At 44.4% G+C, this 23,778-nt stretch overlaps 1 protein-coding gene and 1 long non-coding RNA gene across 2 annotated transcripts; one reads left to right on the forward strand and one right to left on the reverse strand.

The window, feature by feature from the left end:
• Nucleotides 1-351: 351 nt before the first annotated feature.
• Nucleotides 352-993, forward strand: LOC144607288 (histone H1-like). Its single transcript, XM_078424020.1, has one exon. The coding sequence runs from the start codon at nucleotides 352-354 to the stop codon at nucleotides 991-993; it is 642 nt and encodes a 213-aa protein (XP_078280146.1).
• Nucleotides 994-1,205: 212 nt separating this feature from the next.
• Nucleotides 1,206-3,257, reverse strand: LOC144607294 (uncharacterized). The gene is made up of 2 exons (XR_013549087.1): nucleotides 3,043-3,257; nucleotides 1,206-2,033 (listed from the first exon to the last, which is right to left on the reverse strand). It is a non-coding gene; the product is annotated as an uncharacterized LOC144607294 (long non-coding RNA).
• Between the last annotated feature and the right edge of the window lie 20,521 nt (nucleotides 3,258-23,778).

A 23,778-nucleotide genomic window follows, 5' to 3' on the forward strand; every position in this document is an offset into this window, starting at 1 on the left:
TCAATTACTGAGCACAAACTTAATCAGAAAACCTCTGAAATTGTGTAAAGAGAATAATCTGACATGTTGTGAAAGACGCGTCACGTTAATAAATATATTAAGATCTTGATATAATTGATATAAGTACTGTCAACAAAACGACATTTTGTTTTTCTCCAATATTTGTTATTGGTAAAAGTATTTTTCACTCCAGCAGGATTTAGGGACAAACTGAGAGGTAATTTTGAGCAGCTTGACTCTGCAGCGTCCGACACGTCCAGTTAAATAGCGGCAGGGGCTGGAAACATTTCATTCCTGCGGAGCGAGGCAGACGAGCAGAGATCAAAGGGGGAAAACTTTTTAATTACAGCGATGACCGACACTGTACGCACCAGTCGTGCCAAGAGGAAGACCAAGGGCCCGCAGATGACCAAAAAGGGCACAGTGTCCAAGTTAATCTTGCAAGCAGTGGCAGCTACGCATGAGCGACGCGGGCTCTCGTTGGTCGGTGTCAAGAAGATGCTCTCGGGCAGCGGTTACGACGTGACGAAGAACAACTCTCGGATCAACCACGCGGTCAGGACCCTGATGGACAAGGGCTCGTTAGTGAATGTTACGGGCACGGGCGCCTCCGGCTCCTTTAAACTGAGCAAGGAGCAGAAGGACGTGGTGCAGCGGGTGGAAAGAAAAGTGCTTGTACCTGGTGCCGCGGCCACCAAAAAACCGAGGGGCAAACACGCGGCTAAAAGACCCGCTCCCGCGAAGAAACCCAGAAGGAAAGGGCCGTCCCGGCGGAGAATGAAGGACGGCCACAGGAAGTTGGCGAAAGGTGGAAGAAAGCTGAAAAATGCCCCGAGAACAAGAGCAGCCAGGAAGGGCGAGATTGGAAATCGCCAAAGGACAAAGCCGAGGAAACCAACCAGACCGCTGAAGAAAACAGAAAATGATCTGGCTGAGACATTGAACTCCGAGAAAGGAAACCAAGCTGGTTCGGTGCAGCAAGAGAGCACCTGAGTGAAGACAGATCATTTATAACAGATACAACGGCTCTTTTCAGAGCCACAAAAATGTCATGAAAAGGCCAAAACCATTGTGTGAAGTTTAATTTGGGATACTGCATGGAGGGAGATTGGAAATTAAACAGTTAACAATTTAAAAGGTGCAATTTTTACGGATTAATGAAAACAATGACCTGCGAAATATAATGAAATCAAAGTTTACTCTCGAATTATTGATTTGTTTGTTCTATGTGGATAATGTATGACAAAATGGGTATCTAGTTTTCATTTTGTTTGCATTTCAAGTTTATTTGTTTACGATTAAACCCCTTCAATCTCGGGTTGTTCCCACTGTTCACAGGGGAAACATTCGGCGGTAGACGCTGTCGTAGATGAGCCATTTTCAAAATGAATGACTGAAGGACTCCATCCAGTCCTTGGTGGCACCACTTCCCTGGCATCGAATTACCTCATTTGAAAGAGGCAGTTGTATTGTATAATATTCTTTAGGAACTTGTTTGCATATGGTGTGTCAATTGTGTACAATCTCATCAGTTCATCAGGTAGTGCCTGGAGAGGAACAATGTTGACTTTACCCTCATGCAGCAAAAGGTGGCTGTTTCTCAGGAGGGCACTGAGGGCAAACGTTGGTCATTTCACCAACATCAGCAGAACAATTTCTCCTTGTGAGTTGTGCATTTTGTCTCGTATCTCTGGCCCGCTGTTCAGGCAGTCATCTATTTCTTTCATCTGCCGTCTCTTCATCCATTCTGCTTTGCCTTCTTTCTCGTTCATGCTCGAGACGTTCAGTTCTTTCTTGTTGCGTCACTTCATTCCTTCTGTCTTGCGTTCTTCCTTGTTGATCCTCGAGACGTTCAGTTCTTTCTGGTTGCGTCTCTTCTTCCCTTCTTTGCGTTCTTTCTCATTGATCCTTGAGACGTTGACTTCTTTCCAGTTGCGTCTTTTTTCCCTTCTCCTTTGCATTCTTTCTTGTTGATCCTCGAGACGTTTAGTTCTTTCAGGTTGCGTCTCTTCCCTTTGCGTTCTTTCACGGTCCTAATGGAAGAGGTTTCATTGAAATCGGTGTTATATTTTTAAAGTTATTCACATTTTAAAGTTTAAATCTATCTCCCAAGGAGGGAGGGGGAGGGGGGAAGGAGGGAGGATAACAGGGGTTGAGGGGGATGGAGTGAGGGGAGGAACGAGGAAGGGGAGGAGGGGGGTTGGGGAAGGAGGGGGGGGAGAGGAGGGGGAGAGGGTGCTGCACCAATACAGGAGAGGTTTGGGCCTAACGGGTCCACTTGGTCTAGTAAGCAGGCATGTGAGTGAGGCAAAAAAAAAGGAAAAGATCCGAGCGCTTGGGGGTCAAATATTTACACACAAAATTACCAGTTTCAAGCCTCTTTCAGTGCATTTCAAAGTAAAAGCAGACATTACAAAATAATGTGAATATGTCACTGTACACTAATAACATTTTGAAGTAAATTCACACATTAATTGATAATCAGCCCGAAAAGGTGGTAATTGGCTTTTTGGCTGTGTTTTATATTTTAACCCTGTTTTAATTAATTTAGTTATACAATCTTGCACTTAAATTTAATATTTACTCATTACAGTTCCACCACTGATTTTCTGGCACTCTTGGTTCCAGAGCTTTGCTGGTTTATCCAGCAGGCCAAGAAAGACGGTGATGGGGATAGATTTGCTGGGCTGGAGTTCCAGATCCCCGGCCACAGGTTACAAATTCTACCCACCGATCGGCCGTGGAAGTCCCGATGAGGTTGAGATTGGCTACCTTGCCCAGCCTAGGTGCCACATTTCCAGGGAGACTTCCAGGGCGCACGGGGGGGGGGGGGTTTTCACGTAACCCCTAGTGACCTCTAGCGGAATCTAGTGTTCATTATAAGTCTATACATCGGGTTTTTTTCTTTTTTCCAATAAGATTTCTCCGTTTACTTGGCAAAGTGAAAAATGCGGGAACCATGCAAAAAGCACGGAAAATGGATTTTAAAAACGCGGAAATCCACGGAAACGCGGAAAATTCACATGCCTGTGTAAGTCTTACCATTAACCGCTCGGAAGCGGCGACAGCGCGATGGCTCAGCGGGAGCTCCATGGCTCAGTAGCAAAGCAGACACCCGTGGCTTGGTGTGCGAGGAAGAAGCCAGCAGCAGCGGCGTGATGGCTCAGCGGGAGCTGGGGGTCTGAGCGGCGATGGCAGCAGCAGTGGCGGCAGTGACGCTCCCCCGAAGTGGGACGCGGACCAATCGGGCGTCTCGAGGGAAGTGGGAGCTGAACATAAAATGGCGACCCCCCCACTCAACTGCACGCGCAGTCACCCGGCGGCCATCTTATGTAAGTATGAGAAAGGTTTAGCAACACTTATAGGGGTGTATTATAGACCGCCAAATAGGGAACGAGAATTGGAAGAGCAAATATGTAAGGAGATAGCAGATATTAGTAGTAAGCACAGAGTGGTGATTGTGGGTGATTTCAATTTTCCGTATATAGACTGGGAATCACATTCTGTTAAAGGGCTGGATGGTTTGGAGTTTGTAAAATGTGTGCAGGATAGTTTTTTGCAGCAATACGTAGAGGTGCCTACCAGAGAAGGGGCAGTGTTGGACCTCCTGTTAGGAAATGAGATGGGTCAGGTGACGGAGGTATGTGTTGAGGAGCACTTTGGGTCTAGTGATCATAATGCCATTAGTTTCAATATCATTATGGAGAAGGTCAAATCTGGACCAAGGGTTGAGATTTTGGATTGGAGAAAGGCTAATTTTGAGGAGATGAGAAAGGATTTAAAAGGAGTGAAATGGAAATTGTTGTTTTATGAAAAGGATATAATAGAGAAATGGAGGATATTTAAAGGTGAAATTTTGAGAGTACAGAGTCTTTATGTCCCTGTTCGGTGGAAAGGAAAGAATAATAATTTGAAAGAGCCGTGGTTTTCCAGGGAAATTGGACACTTGGTTCGGAAAAAGAGGGAGATATACAATAAATATAAGCGGCAGGGAGTAAATGAGGTTTTTGAGGAATATAAAGAATGTAAAAGGAATCTTAAAAAGGAAATTAGAAAAGCGAAAAAAAGATATGAGGCTGCTTTGGCAAGTAATGTAAAAGTAAACCCCAAGGGGTTCTACAGATATGTCAATAGCAAAAGGATAGTGAGGGATATAATTGGTCCATTAGAGAGTCAGAGTGGACAGCTATGTGCTGAGCCGGAAGAAATGGGGGAGATATTAAACAATTTCTTTTCTTCGGTATTTACCGAGGAGAAGGATATTGAATTATGTGAGGTAAGCGAAACAAGTAGAGTAGTGATGGAAATTAGGAGGATTAAAGAAGAGGAGGTACGGACACTTTTGAAGAATATAAAAGTGGATAAGTCTCCAGGTCCTGATAGGATATTCCCTAGGACATTGAGGGAAGTTAGTGCAGAAATAGCAGGGGCTATGACGGAAATATTTCAAACGTCATTAGAAACAGGGATGGTGCCAGAAGATTGGCGCATTGCGCATGTTGTGCCTTTGTTTAAAAAAGGTTCTAAAAGTAAACCTAGCAATTATAGACCTATTAGTTTGACGTCTGTGGTGGGAAAATTAATGGAAAAGATACTTAGGGACAATATATATAATTATTTGGATAATCAAGGCCTGATTAGAAACAGTCAACATGGATTTGTGCCTGGAAGGTCATGTTTGACTAATCTTCTTGAATTTTTTGAAGAGGTTACCAGGGAAATTGATAAGGGCAAGGCTGTGGATGTTGTCTATATGGACTTCAGTAAGGCATTTGACAAGGTTCCACATGGAAGGTTGATTAAGAAGGTTAAATCGTTGGGTATTAATAGTGAGGTTGCAAGATGGATTCAACAATGGCTGAATGGGAGATACCAGAAGGTAATGGTTGACAATTGTATGTCAGGTTGGAGGCCAGTGTCTAGTGGAGTGCCCCAAGGATCTGTGTTGGGTCCACTGTTGTTTGTCATTTACATTAATGATCTGGATGATGGTGTGGCAAATTGGATTAGTAAATATGCAGATGATACTAAGATAGGTGGAGTAGTTGATAGTGAGGTAGATTTTCAAAGTCTACAGAGAGACTTGGGCCTTTTGGAAGGGTGGGCTGAAAGATGGCAGATGGAGTTTAATGCTGATAAGTGTGAGGTGCTGCATTTTGGTAGGACAAATCAAAATAGGACGTACAGGGTAAATGGTAGGGAATTGAGGAATGCAGTGGAACAGAGGGATCTGGGAATAACTGTGCATTGTTCCCTGAAGGTGGAATCTCATGTGGATAGGGTGGTGAAGAAGGCGTTTGGTATGCTTGCCTTTATAAATCAGAGCATCGAGTATAGAAGTTGGGATGTAATGTTGAAATTGTACAGGGCATTGGTGAGGCCGAATCTGGAGTATGGTGTGCAGTTCTGGTCGCCAAATTATAGGAAGGATGTCGACAAAATGGAGAGGGTACAGAGGAGGTTTACTAGAATGTTGCCTGGGTTTCAGCACTTAGGCTACAGAGAGAGGTTGAATAGGTTGGGTCTTTATTCTTTGGAGCGTAGAAGGTTGAGGGGGGACTTGATAGAGGTTTTTAAAATTTTGAGAGGGACGGACAGAGTTGACGTGGGTAGGCTTTTCCCTTTGAGAGTGGGGAAGATTCCAACAAGGGGACATAGCTTCAGAATTGAGGGACAAAGGTTTAGGGGTAACATGAGGGGGAACTTCTTTACTCAGAGGGTTGTGGCTGTATGGAATAGGCTTCCGGTGGAAGTGGTGGAAGCTGGCTCGATTTTATTATTTAAGAGTAAATTGGATAGGTATATGGATAGGAGGGGATTGGAGGGTTATGGTCTGAGTGCAGGTAGATGAGACTAGGTCAGGGAGAATGGTCGGCGTGGACTGGTAGGGCCGGACAGGCCTGTTTCCATGCTGTAGTTGTTATATGTTATATGTTATGCCCCCGACTGCACATGCACGTTTTAAAAAAAACTTTAAAATGTGAATAACTTTTAAAATATAACACCGATTTCAATTAAACTTCTTCCATTACCACCATAGTGACGATGATGAGTAAGATGGGCCTAAAATTGTCATGCTATTGTGTACCATTTTGGCTGTAGTTCACAAACAAACAAACAAACGAGAATTTTAGTATATAGATAAGCTGAATGGAAAGACACTTTGTGCAACATAAAGTCCTGTGAAGTCTGAGTAAAGATAGGGTCTTAGGCCCCCTTCGGTCATGGCTGACCATGGGTGATGCATCCTAGTTGGCTGCTTGCTCCAAGCCTCGGCTAGAGAAGCGTCGCTTGTGGCTGAAGAGACCAATATGGGAGTGACAGTCTCTGTCGCAAAGGTCACATTTGTATGTGGTCTCTGGTCTGTTGAAGTTGCTGCGCTCCTCTCTGCGTGCCCGCTTGTCTGCCGCTGCGTTCATCAGATTCTCTTCCCCCGTTTTGAGATGTTGGTTCAGGGTACCTCTCCACCTCGCGTGTGCAGCTGCAAGGTTCTCCCAGGACTCCACATCGATGTCAAGCGCCTTTAAAGCTCTCTTGCAGACATCCTTGTAATGTAGCTGGGGGCAGCCGATGGTTCTCCTCCCAGATGTCAGCTCTCCATAGAGGATGTCTTTTGGAATACTCCATGTGGTGGACATGGCCCAGCCACCACAGCCTGTGCTGCCTGAGTAGAGTGTACATACTCGGAAGGCCAGCGCGAGACAGAATCTCAGCGTTGGACACTCTGTCTTGCCAGGATATACCCAGGATACGGCGGATGCTTCTAAGGTGGAAGGTGTTGAGCCTTCTCTCCAGTCTGGCATATGTAGTCCATGTCTCACTGCCATACAGCAGCGTGCTGTTGACACAGGCATTGTAGACTGCTATCTTTGTCTTCAATGTCAGCTTTGGGTTGGTCCACACTCGAGTTGTGAGGCGAGCGAGAGATGTAGCAGCCTTCCTGATCCTCTTGTCAATCTCTGTGTCCAACGAGAGGTTGTCGGTGGAGCCGAGGTACATCAACTGATGGACGGCATCGAGTTTGTAGTCATCGATGGTGATGACAGGCGGTGCCTCTGTATCCTGCCCCAGGACGTTCGTCTTCTTCAGGCTAATGGTCAGCCCGAAGCCCGAAAGAAGCGGTCCATCAGTGACTGTAGTTCCTGCTGGGTGTGGGACACAACTGCTGCGTCATCGGCGAACAACATGTCTCTGATGAGAGCTTCACGTACTTTTGGCTTGGCTCGGAGGCAGGTGAGGTTGAAGAGGCTGGCATCTGATCTAGTACGCAGGTAGATCCCCTCTGTTGCGGTGCCGAAGGCATGTTTCAGGAGCAGAGCAAAGAAAGTCCCAAAGAGTGTGGGAGTGAGGACACTGCCTTGTTTGATGCCACTGCGGATGTCGAAGGGCTCTGAGAAGCACTAATACTTTCATGTTGATGTGGAAGGATTCTATCATGCTCTGCAGTTTTGGTGGGCAGCAGATTTTTGGGAGAGCCTTGAATAGGCCATCTCTGTTGATGAAGTCGAAAGCCTTGGTGATAATCTTCCTGATAAAGATCTCCAATGAGGCCGGTGGTAGATCAGGACTGTTCTCTGGTTGATAATAGGATGGTTCAGTTGCCTCATAACAGTCGGTAAGAAACTGTCTTTGGATTGAGATGAATGCATTTTCACACTGCTGTACATCTTGCCTGATGGGAAAAGGGAGAAGAGAGTGTCCGGGGTGAAACCTATCCTTGATTGTGCTGGTGGCCTTGCCGTGGTAATGTGAAGTGTAGATGGAGTCATGGTACATGATGGTGTGGGGTGCGTCCATAATTCTCTGGAATTTTGTTGCGATCTAGCATGGAGCTATTCCCAAACCATACTTTCATGCATCCTGATATAATTAGTTTTACAACGCATTTGTGGAACTTGGAGAGGGCTATTGTGGACATGCCAAATTTCCTCAGCCTTCTAAGGTAGTCGACGCATTGGTGTGTTTTCTTGGTCATCGCTTCAATATGGCTAGTCCAGTACAAGTTGCTGGTGATATTTTCTCCAAGGAACTTGATGTGTAAAAGCTGCAGCCTAGCAAGGGTGTGCAGCTTGTTAAAGCTTCAGTGAACACAAAGACCCTGGAAAGGACTGTAACACAGAACAGCAGTGTTACAGTCTCCCTCTCCTATCGGGACAACATATCATGGGAGTTACTCTCTGTACCAGGCATTGTAGAATTATGACCTTAATCGTCCCATTGATCTAAACAACCCCCCTTCCCTTGAGAAGAGTGTAACTGGGCCCCTCCGTCCAGGCTCAACAGAGGATAATGTAGCATGTAGTTCAATTGGTTACGAATACTTATCCGTACGTATTAAGACTGGCTATTACCATATAAATAAATAACGTCTATTGGTCACTAATACCTATCAGAATATACTGGAATTGGTTATTAAAATCTAAAATGTATCTGCGATTGCCTACTAATACGAGAAAAAAATTAGGTAGGAAAGGACTACAGATGCTGGTTTAAATCGAAGGTAGACACAAAATGCTGGATAACTCAGCGGGACAGGCAGCATCTCTGGAGAGAAGGAATGGGTGATGTTTCGGGTCGAGATCCTTCTTCAGACGACAGTCTAAAGAAGGGTCTCGACCCGAAATGTCACCCATTCCTTCCCTCCAGGGATGCTGCCTCAGTCTGAAGAAGGGTCTCGACCCGAAACGTTGCCCATTCCTTCTCTCCTGAGATGCTGCCTGACCTGCTGAGTTACTCCAGCATTGTGTGAATAAATACCTGTCCCACTGGGTTACTCCAGCATTTTGTGTCTACCTTCGAGAATATAATAAGTTTTGTATTGGCTATTAACACTATCAGCACTTGGATTGATAATTCCATATGTTAATAGACAATAGACAATAGGTGCAGGAATAGGCCAGCACCGCCATTCACTAAGATCATGGCTGATCAACCACAATCAGTATCCCGTTCCTGCCTTCTCCTCATATCCCTAGACTCCGCTATCTTTAAGAGCTCTATCTAACTCTCTCTTGAAAGCATCCAGAGAATTGGCCTCCACTGCCTTCTGAGGCAGAGAATTCCACAGATTCACAACTCTCTGGGTGAAAAAGTTTTTTCTCATCTTCGTTCTAAATGGCCTACCCCTTATCCTTAAACTGTGGCCCCTGGTTCTGGACTCCCCCAACATCAGGAACATGTTTCCTGCCTCTAGCGTGTCCAATCCCTTAATAATTTTATATGTTTCAATATGAAACAATCTCATCCTTCTAAATTCCATTGTATACAAGCCCAGTCGCTCCATTCTTTCAACACATGACTCCCACCATCCCTGGAATTAACCTCGTGAACCTACGCTGTAATAGCAATAGCAAGAATTTCCTTCCCCAAATTTGGAGACCAAAACTGCACACAATACTCCAGGTGTGGTCTCACTTTCCTCCTTTTCTCAACTCCTCTTGTTATGAAGGCCAACATGCCATTAGCTTTCTTCACTGCCTGCTGTACCTGCATGCTTACTTTCAGTGACTGATGTACAAGGACACCCAGATCTCGTTGTACTTCCCCTTTTCCTAACTTGACACCATTCAGATAATAAGCTGCCTTCCTGTTCTTGCCACCAAAGTGGTACCGCACAAGATTCCAATTGATTAAATGTATCAAAGTTGATATTCATCAAGTTGAATTTAGAGCAGTGTGGTATTTGTAACTGTGCTGCTCTCCTTGTGCACAAATAAATAAAGTGTGTCTGGAAAAGAGAGCATGTTATCAGAGTCTTATATTATTTAGCGACAACAGAAGCTATCAACCATCTCTACTTTGGCACCGTCAATGATACTTTAAGCAGGCAGATGCCTCAGAATGGAGTCAGGAAACATTAAAGATGTCCGTGTATATCGGTCCAATTATAGTATTCAGACCTTGCCAGATCCATCTTATTTGTCCCCTCATTCTTTGAATGTCCGATATTCATCATTCTATTCATCGCTATTCATTATATATGCATTGATATTCATAAAACTTCACCTTTTCTCATTGAACTGAGAATAAATACAATGTGTAGGAAGGATATGCAGATGCCGATTTAAATCAAAGATATACACAAAATGCTGGAATAACTCACCAGGACAGGCAGCATCTCTGGAGAGAAGGAATGGGTGATGTTTCGAGTTGACACCTTTCTTCAGAGAGTCCGACGCTCCTGAGCAAACATCTAGGAATCACCTGAGAGTCTAAAGAAGTGTCTCGACCTGAAACATCACCCATTCCTTCTCTCCAGAGATGCTGCCTGTCCTATTGATGTGCTCCAACATTTTGTGTCTATCCCTGATCACAATCTTTTGGAAAGCTGTCAGAACCTGTGGCTCTCCTCGTGGATCAGACCTGAGATCTGCTTGACCCCATCTGGCCAAGCTAGGCGGCGGATGGCTGATTTGGTGATGCCTGGATGTTTGCTCTGGAGCGTCGGAGGCTGAGGCGAGACCTCATAGTAGTAAATAGAATAATGAGTGATAGTTAGGATAGACAGTCAAAACCATTTCCCCAGGATGGTACTGTCAACGTTCCACTATGACTTTAAGGTGAGAGAGGAAATGTTTAAAGGAGGTGTGCAGAGACAATGTTTTTACATGGTGGTGAGTGCCTGAAACACGCTGTCAGGGGTGGTGGAGCTATTCAGGATTCAAGATGGGATTATTGTCACATGTACCATGAGGTACAGTGAAATTCTTTTAAACTGTTGCTTACAAACACTAAATTTTAAATCTGCAACTGCATGCATGAGGGACTGCACGTTTATAGCCCAACAGCGGCGGTTGGTGCAGTATCAACAAGACAAGACGTGGAATAAAGCCTTGGCAATGAATTAGTCATTATTCCATAACTTAAACAAAATTAAATGATAAAGGCACAAATAAGGCGCCCAGTAATAAAACGAAATAAAACGAAATATGACACTGAGATTTAATCCTTGGTTCTATTATTTCTGAGTTGTATTTAACTCAGGATATCTCCCCATGATGTCTCAACACACACAGTTCAAGTGTCTCTCTGACCATCTGTGGGGCGCTGTGTTATTGGAGCATCAAAACATTTCGTCATCGGAAACGTTTAATCTTATTGGTTGAAATGTGGCGAGGATACAGCTTTCTGATTGTCTGTTTCTCTGCAGCTTTCAGGGGTATTTTGATCCGTTTATGCAAATGAGATGTCCCGTTATTCTACGGTTCACCGTTGGCCGTTGGCGGATTTGAATTTTTAAACTGTCAAATGCAGAAACGTGAATGACATTGAAGAGCCTGAAAATACTAAAATAAAAATATTAAAAGACTATTTGTCAAGACAATTTCACTCTGAATATTTTGATTGACTTTTGGAATTTTCATCTGTTATCCAGTGAGCTGAAATCAGCGTTGCATTGTACAATTCTGAATATATTGCACTCTCCAGAAAGTTCTTAATTCATTTTGACATTTCTTTCTGGCACAAAATCTTGAAGTGTAATTTCAATTTTCAACTGTTTCACTACAATTTCTTATTTAAAACATCCATTCAATACAAAGCATTGAGATAACCATGGACAAAGTCACCAACATTCAAATTATGGCTCAGCCGACTAAATTGGCTAAAGCAAATTATTTATTTGCAATCACTTTATTTAACTGTTGATTAGCTGTGTCCCCACAATACGTTCACAAATAATGTAGAACCTTCTCTGTGAACATTGGAAGTCCATGTGATGATAATGTTATCAAATCAAGTTTATTGTCGAGGTTCAGGTGCAAATAAAATCTTGTTTGCAGCAGGATCATAGGCACATAGACCCAGATAAACACACACAAACATAAATCATACATAAATTTCACATGAAAAAGTAAAAGTAAGGAAATGTAATATCGTAAGTGAGTGTTAATGAAAAACTAAGTTCGAAGTCTGGTTAAGTCATTGGAATTGAGAGTAGTTTTGAAGTAAAATTGGCAAGTAGATAATTTGCTGTATGTAGCACACTGCTATCCTGATGTTTGTACTGCCTTTACCACAACACCCTGTGCCACTGGACATCAACCTATAAACCATTCACATCAATCACCACCATGCCAAAGGACATCCATTTGGCCCGGCACATTAGCAGTGAGCGCGATTGCATTTCTTCAGGTCTGGTGATTTAACTGAAAATAACCCAGTGTCTCTTTTAACAGCTGCAAAATGCATGGGGCAATGCAACTGTGATGCTGTGAAACCTAAATGGTTTTATCCCAAGTTTGGTACCACAAAATATGATAGAAATGCATGTCAGTTTTCCAACATGTGCAATTAATCAGCAGACACAAACAGACACATGTATTTGGTACCACTATCATCTAACATTCATTGAAATACTGCATATTCATAAAATGCACTGAATAATGATTTACATGGGCAAAAGTTGGCTCCTATCCCATAAACGATGCACATCCTTGCCTCCACAAACATCCTTTCCTCAACAGTGCGCTTTTATAATTGTGTTTGGTTTAAAGAAGGTTCAACCAGTTGCCAGAAAATCGGTGGTGGACCTGTATAGAGGCTGAAACTACTCACAGTCTCCACCATATTTCAGTCCCACCATCCCAGGAAACAGTTTTGTGAATCTTTGCTGCCCTCCTTCTATAGCAAGCAAGCACATCTCATTTTAGAAAAGTAATCCCAAATTGCATACAATAATCAGATATGGTCTCACCAATGCTTGATATACCGTAGGAATATAATAGGCAATAGACAATCGGTGGAGTAGGCCATTCGGCTCTTCGAGTCAGCACCACCATTCAATGTGATCATGGCTGACCTTTCTGAATCAGTACCCCGTTCCTGCCTTCTCCCCATACCCCCTGACTCCGCTATCATTAAGAGCTTTATCTAGCTCTCTTTTGAATGTATTCAGAGAATTGGCCTCCACAACTCTGACGGAAAACGTTTTTCCTCATCTCCGTTCTAAACATATAACAACATATATAACATATAACATATAACAACTACAGCATGGAAACAGGCCTGTCCGGCCCTACCAGTCCACGCCGACCATTCTCCCTGACCTAGTCTCATCTACCTGCACTCAGACCATAACCCTCTAATCCCCTCCTATCCATATACCTATCCAATTTACTCTTAAATAATAAAATCGAGCCAGCCTCCACCACTTCCACCGGAAGCCCATTCCATACAGCCACCACCCTCTGAGTAAAGAAGTTCCCCTTCATGTTACCCCTAAACCTTTGTCCCTCAATTCTGAAGCTATGTCCCCTTGTTGGAATCTTCCCCACTCTCAAAGGGAAAAGCCTACCCACGTCAACTCTGTCCGTCCCTCTCAAAATTTAAAAAACCTCTATCAAGTCCCCCCTCAACCTTCTACGCTCCAAAGAATAAAGACCCAACCTGTTCAACCTCTCTCTGTAGCTTAAGTGCTGAAACCCAGGCAACATTCTAGTAAATCTCCTCTGTACCCTCTCCATTTTGTCGACATCCTTCCTATAATTTGGCGACCAGAACTGCACACCATACTCCAGATTCGGCCTCACCAATGCCCTGTACAATTTTAACATTACATCCCAACTTCTATACTCGATGCTCTGATTTATAAAGGCAAGCATACCAAACGCCTTCTTCACCACCCTATCCACATGAGATTCCACCTTCAGGGAACAATGCACAGTTATTCCCAGATCCCTCTGTTCCACTGCATTCCTCAATTCCCTACCATTTACCCTGTACGTCCTATTTTGATTTGTCCTACCAAAATGCAGCACCTCACACTTATCAGCATTAAACTCCATCTGCCATCTTTCAGCCCACCCTTCCAAAAGGCCCAAGTCTCTCTGTAGACTTTGAAAATCTACCTCACTATCAACTACTCCACCTATCTTAGTATCATCTGCATATTTACTAATCCAATTTGCCACACCATCATCCAGATCATTAATGTAAATGACAAACAACAGTGGACCCAACACAGATCCTTGGGGTACTCCACTAGACACTGGCCTCCAACCTGACATACAATTGTCAACCGTTACCCTCTGGTATCTCCCATTCAGCCATTGTTGAATCCATCTTGCAACCTCACTATTAATACCCAACGATTTAACCTTCTTAATCAACCTTCCATGTGGAACCTTGTCAAATGCCTTACTGAAGTCCATATAGACAACATCCACAGCCTTGCCCTTATCAATTTCCCTGGTAACCTCTTCAAAAAATTCAAGAAGATTAGTCAAACATGACCTTCCAGGCACAAATCCATGTTGACTGTTTCTAATCAGGCCTTGATTATCCAAATAATTATATATATTGTCCCTAAGTATCTTTTCCATTAATTTTCCCACCACAGACGTCAAACTAATAGGTCTATAATTGCTAGGTTTACTTTTAGACCCTTTTTTAAACAAGGGTACAACATGCGCAATGCGCCAATCTTCCGGCACCATCCCCGTTTCTAATGACGTTTGAAATATTTCCGTCATAGCCCCTGCTATTTCTGCACTAACTTCCCTCAATGTCCTAGGGAATATCCTATCAGGACCTGGAGACTTATCCACTTTTATATTTTTCAAAAGTGTCCGTACCTCCTCTTCTTTAATCCTCCTAATTTCCATCACTACTCTACTTGTTTCGCTTACCTCACATAATTCAATATCCTTCTCCTCGGTAAATACCGAAGAAAAGAAATTGTTTAATATCTCCCCCATTTCTTCCGGCTCAGCACATAGCTGACCACTCTGACTCTCTAATGGACCAATTTTATCCCTCACTATCCTTTTGCTATTGACATATCTGTAGAACCCCTTGGGGTTTACTTTTTCATTACTTGCCAAAGCAGCCTCATATCTTTTTTTCGCTTTTCTAATTTCCTTCTTAAGATTCCTTTTACATTCTTTATATTCCTCAAGAACCTCATTTACTCCCGGCCGCTTATATTTATTGTATATCTCCCTCTTTTTCCGAACCAAGTGTCCAATTTCCCTGGAAAACCACGGCTCTTTCAAATTATTATTCTTTCCTTTCCACCGAACAGGGACATAAAGACTCTGTACTCTCAAAATTTCACCTTTAAATATCCTCCATTTCTCTATTATATCCTTTTCATAAAACAAAAATTTCCATTTCACTCCTTTTCAATCCTTTCTCATCTCCTCAAAATTAGCCTTTCTCCAATCCAAAATCTCAACCCTTGGTCCAGATTTGACCTTCTCCATAATGATATTAAAACTAATGGCATTGTGATCACTAGACCCAAAGTGCTCCTCAACACATACCTCCGTCACCTGACCCATCTCATTTCCTAACAGGAGGTCCAACACTGCCCCTTCTCTAGTAGGCACCTCTACGTATTGCTGCAAAAAACTATCCTGCACACATTTTACAAACTCCAAACCATCCAGCCCTTTAACAGAATGCGATTCCCAGTCTATATACGGAAAATTGAAATCACCCACAATCACCACTCTGTGCTTACTACCAATATCTGCTATCTCCTTACATATTTGCTCTTCCAATTCTCGTTCCCTATTTGGCGGTCTATAATACACCCCTATAAGTGTTGCTAAACCTTTCTCATTTCTGAGTTCCACCCAAACAGCCTCCCTAATCGAGCCTTCTAGTCTGTCCTGCCAAAGCACTGCTGTGATATCCTCCCTGACAAGCAATGCAAAAACCCCCACCTCTTGCCCCTCCGATTCTATCACATCTGAAACAATGAAATCCTGGAATATTTAATTGCCAATCGCAACCCTCCTGCAACCATGTTTCACTGATCGCCACAACATCATACTTCCAGATGTCAATCCAGGCCCTAAGCTCATCCACCTTTCTTACAATGCTCCTAGCATTAAAATATACACATTTAAGGGACCCATCATTTCTTATTCTCAGTTTATTTCTTTTCCCTTCTTTCTCTCCTACATATTGGGTCTGAGTGTTTCCCTTTTCTGCCTCCTGCCTCACACACTGCCTGTTAGCTATCTGTGTTTGAGTCCCTCCCCCCAACCGTACTAGTTTAAAGTCTCCGCAATTATTTTAGCAAATCTCCCCGCCAGGATATTGGTTCCCCTCAGGTTCAGATGCAACCCGTCCTTTTTGTACAGGTCATACTTCCCCCAGAAGAGGTCCCAATGATCCAGAAACTTGAAACCCTGCTCCCTGCACCAGTTCCTCAGCCACTTATTTATCCTCCACCTCACTCCATTCCTATTCTCACTATCGCGTGGCACAGGCAGTAAGCCTGAGATTATTGCTTTGGAAGTCCTTTTTTTTAACTCTCTTCCTAGCCCCCTAAATTCTCCTTTCAGGACCTCTTCCCTTATCCTACCTATATTGTTGGTACCTATATGTACCACGACCTCTGGCTCCTCTCCCTCCCCTTTCAGGATATCCTGGACACGCTCAGACACATCCCGGACACCGGCACCAGGGAGGCAAACCACCATCCGGGTCTCCCGACTGCGTCCACAGAAACGCCTATCTGACCCCCTCACTATAGAGTCCCCTATTATTATCGCTCTCCTCTTCCTTTCCCTACCCTTCTGAGCAACAGGGCCGGACTCCTTGCCAGAGGCCCGGGCACCGTCGCTGCCCCCAGGTAGGCTGTCCCCCCCAACAGTACTTAAACTTATTTCCAAGGGGTACAGCCATCGGGGTACTCCCTAGTCCCTGCCTCTGCTCCTTGCCCCCCCTAACAGTGACCCACTTGTCTACCTCCCGTGGTCTTGGAGTGACCACCTCTCTGTAACTCCTATCTATAACCTCCTCACTCTCCCTGATCAGACGGAGGTCATCAATCTGCCGCTCCAGGTTCCTAATACGGTCCCTTAGGAGCCCCATCTCGTCGCACCTGGCGCAGATGTGGATGTCTGGAAGACTATCAGACTCCCAGATTCCCCACATCCGACACCCAGAACAAAAAACTGCCCTGGCACTCATACTCTCCAAACAAAGCCCCGTGCTCGGTTACTAAACCTACCGCCCGGCCGCTACTCCAACCGCTCCAACCGCCCACCCAAATGAACTGAGTGATCTCCTGGGAGAGGCGAAAAACCGGATAAAAAACCCAGGCCAATTTGGGAAAAAAACAGCCTACCCCTTATTCTTAAACTGTGGCCCATGGTTCTGGACTGCCCCAAAATTGGGAACATGTTTCCTGCCTCTAACATGTCCAACCCCTTAATAATCTTATATTTTTCGATAAGATCCCCTCTCATCGTTCTAAATTCCAGTGTATACAAGCGTAGCCGCTCCAGTCTTTCAACATATGACAGTCCCGCCATTCCGGGAATTAACCTAGTAAACCTACGCTGCACGCCTTCAATAGCAAGAATATCCTTCCTCAAATTTGGAGACCAAAACTGCACACATTACTCCAGGTGCGGTCTCACTAGGGCCCTGTACAACTGCAGAAGGACCTCTTTGCTCCTATATTCAACTCCTCTTGTTATGAAGGCCAACATTCTATTGGCTTTCTTCACTGCCTGCTGTACCTGCATGCTTCCTTTCAGTGACTGATGCACTAGGACACCCAGATCTCGTTGTACGTCCCCTTTTCCTAACTTGACACCATTCAGATAATAATCTGCCTTCTTATTCTTATCACCAAAGTGGATAACCTCACATAATACATTTTATTTCTGCACTCTACCACTTACAATGCCAGTGACCATCTTAACTGTGTGCTGTGTCTTCTTTGTTTGATTAACCGATCCCTTTGAGCATCAACATTACCTGATCATAATTGAAATCTACTTGGTATTGTGTTTTCCTCCCATTTTTCCATATTGTGCTCCACCTGCTATCTTGCTGTCAACTCGATCAGCTTTTTCACTTGAAGCTTGTTTATATCTTCCATGTTAGTCATGATTAAATTCTACCCCTGCAGCCGGATCTCTTCCAAGCACACAATTTTCTGACATTGTACGTTTAATGAAACATCTTGCAAACTCATTTTAACCATTCACTCAAAGAATATTTATTTTAAAAATATTATCAACTTAAAATATGATCTGTGGATCAAAATCTTACAGGAAGAAAATGTCTCATTACTTTGCATATACTTCTACAGATGGATTGCAAAGATTCCGGAGAATCAAGGATCTGTGTAAACTAGGAAATAATGGAAATTAGTAATAGGAAAGAAACAGAGGCTGATTGACCTCAGAGCAGTCGGTTCATCAAAATCTGATGATATGGCATCCAATTGTTTGGTGATCCTGAGACTCCAGCATCTGGTTCAGTCATTATGTGAGCCAGGTGATCCAAAGTGCAAGCATGATGTGTGGCCGTAGTAAAGGTTGAGATCCAGAACATCAGGGCTCAGGAATGCTGTTGGATTTGCAGATGGCGCCAGAATCCAGAGTGCTTGTCCATTTCACGCTCCTGTAATTATCATCTGGTTTACTGGAAATTTTATTATATTACTGATAAAGTGTTTAAAAATGAACTTGAAGTAAATTTGATTATCAATCGGAGTAATATTATAATTTATCCAGAAAATCTACCAGTCCAGCACCGCTAAAGACTAAAGAACACGGAATCAGGAAGTAGAGGGTGATGGCGGAAGGTTGCTTCTTGGACTGGAGGCCTGTGACTAGTGATGTGCCCCTGGGTTCGGTGCTGGGCCCATTACTGTTTGTCATCTACATCAATGATTTGGATGAGAACAAATATAGCAAGATTAGCAAGTTTACTGAAGATACATAAGTGGGTGGTTTAGCAGATAGTGAAGATTGTTGTGAAAAATTGCAGCAGGATCGTGATCGATTGGCCAGGTGGACGGAGGAATGGTTGATGGAATTTAATGGTTGATTGGCTGCAGAATGGTTGATGGAATTTAATACAGATAAATATGAGGTGTTGCATTTTGGGAAGCCTAACATGGGCAGGACCGGCACAGTGAATGGTTGGGTTTTGGGGGGGGTGTTGTAGAGCAGAGGGATCTAGGAATGTAGGTGCATGGTTCCTTGAAGGTGGTGTCACAGGTGGATAGGGTGGTCAAAAAGATGTTTGGCACATTGGCCTTCATCAGTCAGTGTATTGAGTACAGAAGTTGACAGGTCATGTTACAGTTGCATAAGACGTTGGTGAGGCCACATTTAGAGTACTGGAGATAACGTTATAGCAAAATGTTGTCAAGCTGGACAGGGTACAGAGAAGATGTACGAGGATGTTGCCAGGGCGAGAGGTTCTGAGCTATAGGGAGAGGTTGAGTAGGCTGGGATTCTATTTCCTGGAGCGCAGGAGGATGTGGGGTGATCTTATAGAGGTGCATAAAATCATCAGAGAATTAGATCTGGCAGATGCACAGAGTCTCTGGCCCAGAGTAGGTGAATCGAGGTCCAGAAGACATAGGTTTAAAGTGAAGGGTAAAGGATTTAATTGGAATCTGAGGGGTAACTTTTCACACAAAAGGAGGTGGGTGTATGGAACAAGCCACCGGAGGAGCAGATCATAAGATCATAAGGATTAGGAGTAGAATCATGGCTGATCTATCTCTCCCTCCTAACCCCATTCTCCTGCCTTCTCCCCATAACCTCTGACACCTGGACCAATCAAGAATCTATCTATCTCCGCTTTAAAAGTATCCACTGATTTGTGCTCTACAGGTTCTGTGGCAAAGAATTCCACAGATTCACCACCCTCTGACTAAATAAATTTCACTTCATCTCCTTCCCAAAAGAACATCCTTTAAGTCTAGTTCTAGACTCTCCCACGAGTTGAAACACCCTCTCTACATCCACTCTTTCTTGAAGCTGGGACTATCCCAACGTTTAAGAAACAGTTAGACAGGTACATTGACAGGACAGGTTTGGAGGGATATAGACCAAACGCAGGCAGGAGGGCTAGTGTAGCTGGGACATGTTGTCCGGTGTGGGCAAGTTGGGTCGAAAGGCCACATTTTATCACTCAATGATTCTATCTATGACTCTATTACATTCCACAGTTTGGAAACAGGGGGCTCTGGAGACAGTGAGTATCATCGTCCAAAATTCTACAAGATTCTGAAATCACATATCCATGTAGTAAATCCCATTTATGAGTCTACATCGTTCAACTGCTTGTCAAAATACTTAAACATTGTAAGAATCTCTGTCTCCATTACCACCTCAGTCAGTGAGTTCCAGATTACAACCATGTTGTTATGGTATCTCCCTCAACTTCCTCCTATGGCAGCTTGTTCCATCTACTCACCCTGTGCTTGGTGTGAAAAAGTTGCCCCTCATGTTCCTATTGATTAATTTTCCTCTTACTTTAAACTTGCGTCTTCTCTTTCATGATTCTATTCTGGGTAATATACAGTGCATCTACTGTGTCAATTCTCCTCATGATTTTGTACACCTCTATAAAATCATCTCTCAAGAAATAAAGTCCCAGCCTGCCCAACCTCTTCTTATAACAAACCCTTAAGTACTGGAAACATCCATGTAAATCTTGTCTGCACTCCTTTCAACGTAATGATTTTGTTCAGTATTTTTCAAATACTTGTCTTATATTAACAGAAACATTTCAAATAAAGTCAAGTCAAGTCAAGTCAAGTCAATTTTATTTGTATAGCACATTTAAAAACAACCCACGTTGACCAAAGTGCTGTACATCTGATTAGGTACTAAGGAAAAAAAAAGAAACATACAGTAGCACGCAAACAGTTCACAGCGCCTCCTCAATGAGCCTCAAACGCTAGGGAGTAGAAATAGGTTTTGAGCCTGGACTTAAAGGAGTCGATGGATGGGGCAGTTCTGATGGGGAGAGGGATGCTGTTCCACAGTCTAGGAGCTGCAACCGCAAAAGCGTCACCCCTGAGCTTAAGCCTAGACCGCGGGATAGTGAGTAGCCCCAAGTCGGCCGACCTGAGGGACCTGGAGTTAGAGAGGGGGGTTAGAAGATTTTTGATGTAGGGGGGGGAATGTCCATTTAAGGCTTTATACGTGAATAGGAGGAGCTTGAAGTTGATTCTGTACCGTACAGGGAGCCAGTGGAGAGAGGCCAGAATCGGGGTGATGTGGTCCTTTTTACGAGTACCCGTCAGGAGTCTCGCTGCGGCGTTTTGGACCAGTTGCAGGCGGGACAGGGAAGATTGGCTGATCCCAGTGTATAGGGAGTTGCAGTAGTCTAGGTGGGAGGAAATGAAAGCGTGAATGATTTTTTCTGTGTCGTCGAATTGGAGGAAAGGTTTGATTTTAGCTATGGTTCGAAGTTGGAAGAAGCTGGCTTTTACCACAGCGTTGACTTGCTTATCAAATTTTAATGCAGAGTCAAATATCATGCCAAGGTTTTTGACATGCGGTTTGACTAGGCAGGATAGACTTCCAAGACTACCTGTTATCGATTTGATGGAGTCGGGGGGGCCGAATAGGATGACCTCAGACTTGCTCTCATTTAATTGGAGGAAGTTCTGTGCCATCCAACATTTTATGTCCTCAAGGCAGTGTAAGAGGCTGTTTAAATTTGACTGGTTGTTGGGTTTCAGGGGGAGGTAAAGCTGAGTGTCATCGGCATAGCAGTGGAAAGAAATGCCGTGCCTTTGAATGATTTGGCCAAGGGGGAGCATGTATAGAGAGAAGAGAATGGGGCCTAGGATGGAGCCTTGTGGAACTCCGCAGGAGAGGCTAGCTGGAGCAGAGGAATAACTGCCTATGTTGCTGGCGAAACTCCTATCTTTGAGGTACGAAGCGAACCAGCTCAGGGCAGTGCCATCAATGCCAACAGCGTACCGGAGACGGTCAATACGGATGGTGTGGTCCACTGTATCGAACGCTGCGCTGAGGTCGAGAAGGAGCAGGATTGCACAGTCGCCGGTGTTGATGGCGAGAAGCAGGTCGTTATGTACCTTCAACAAGGCAGACTCTGTGCTGTGGTGGGCTCTGAAACCTGACTGGAAACTTTCCAGGATGGTGTTTTGGTGCAGGTAGGGCACTAATTGGTTTAGAATTGCCTCTTCAAGGACTTTTGACAGGAATGGCAGTTTGGAAATGGGTCTGTAGTTGCTAGGCAAGGTGGGGTCTAGGTTAGGTTTTTTCAGTAGGGGCTGAACCACCGCGTGCTTGAAACTGGTTGGAACAGTGCCAGTGGCCAGAGAACTGTTGATAATAGAGAGGATGCTGGGACCGGCTATTGCAATGACATCCTTCAGAAGGGCAGTGGGGGCAGGATCAAGGGGGCAGGTTGCAGGTTTCATAGCGGAGACAAGCTTTGCAAGGGAGTATAGAGTGACGGGTTGGAAGCAGTCCAATTTAGATGAACAGACTAGTGAGACAGCTAGGTCACGGATGGGAGGGGAAATGTTAATTCTAATGTTCTCAACTTTGTTGTTGAAAAATTTAGCGAATTCTTCGCACTTAGCAGGGGACCCAACTAAGCTGGTACTGGGGGCGGGACATATGACAGAGGTAATTGTTCTAAATAGGACCTTGGAGTTATGAGAGTTTTTGGAAATAAGGTCGGAGAAGTATTGTGCTCTAGCAGACTTTACTGCTTCCTGGTATTTGAGAAGATTGTTTCTCAGAATTTCGAAGGAAATTTGAAGCTTGTCACATTTCCACCTCCTTTCTGATTTTCTGCACTCCCTTCTTACGGCTTTGGTGGTGTCATTGAGCCACGGCCGACCTTTGGGCTTAGGCTTTTTCATTTTAAGGGGAGCGATAGAATCCAGGATGGAAGAGCAAGTGATATTAAATAAAGAGGCGAGATCTTCAGTGCTGAGATGGGGGGGAGAAGCCTCAATAGTGCAGATGTTGGGGGCAGCTGTGAGAGCCTCGGAGAATTTACTGGCAGTCAATGAATTTATGTCGCGGGAGTAGCGAACAGGGAGATAAAGGCAGAGATGCGTCAAAAATGATAGCGCTGTGGTCCGATAGACAGGCTTCAGTAGTTTCAATGTTGTTGATTGGGAATCCGGACGATAACACTAGGTCGAGAGTATGGCCTAACTTGTGAGTGGGTCCCGTGGTGTGAAGAGTCAGATTGAAGGACTCAACCAGGTGCATAAATTCACTCACAAGAGGCTTAGTGGGACAGCAAACATGAATATTAAAGTCACCAAGAATCATGATCCGGTCAAATTTGGGCAAAATGCTAGAAATCAGATCAGCAAATTGGGTGATGAAGTCCTTATGCATTTTTGGTGGGCGATACACAAGAACAATTAAGAGGGGATAGGCTAGGCCTACTTTAATTAGTTGCACCTCGAAACTGGAGAAATGATCAGCGTTCAGGAGGCGGCAGTTGAAATGTTTCTTAAACACAGTGGCTAAGCCCCCACCACGTCCGGAGAGCCTAGGCGAGGTGAAGAAGTTACAGTCATCAGGACAGAGTTCCACGAGTGGAGCAAGCTCACCAGGGTTAAGCCAGGATTCTGTGAGCAGTAAGAAGTCCAATCCACAGGTGGTGAAGAAGTCGTTGAGGATGAAGGTCTTGTTCTGTAGGGATCTTGCGTTGATCAGGGCCACTTTAGCAGAGACAGCAGGGACAGCAGGTGAGCTTCGGTCCGGTAGCGGCTCCCACGCCAGCGGGCGGAGGTTCAGGGAGACCACGCCGCTGCGCTTCACAGATGGCCTTGCTGGGAGCCCGCGGGCCGGCAGTCCAGGGACCGGGATGATCGGTCGAAGAGCGGCATACCTGAGCTCGAGGGAGCGCCGGTGGATGGAGCTGTAAGGTCGACCAGGTCCGACTTGGCAGCGTTGGGCGAGGTAGGCCGCTGTTGGATGAGCACGGGGGAGGTTTTTTAAATTTTATAATGTTCCCGCGCGTTTACCCCGCCTCCTAGCGCGGTGCGTGCGGCGGTGGATG

Source organism: Rhinoraja longicauda, chromosome 28 (assembly GCF_053455715.1).
Source record: "Rhinoraja longicauda isolate Sanriku21f chromosome 28, sRhiLon1.1, whole genome shotgun sequence".
Classification (NCBI taxonomy): Eukaryota; Metazoa; Chordata; class Chondrichthyes; order Rajiformes; family Arhynchobatidae; genus Rhinoraja; species Rhinoraja longicauda.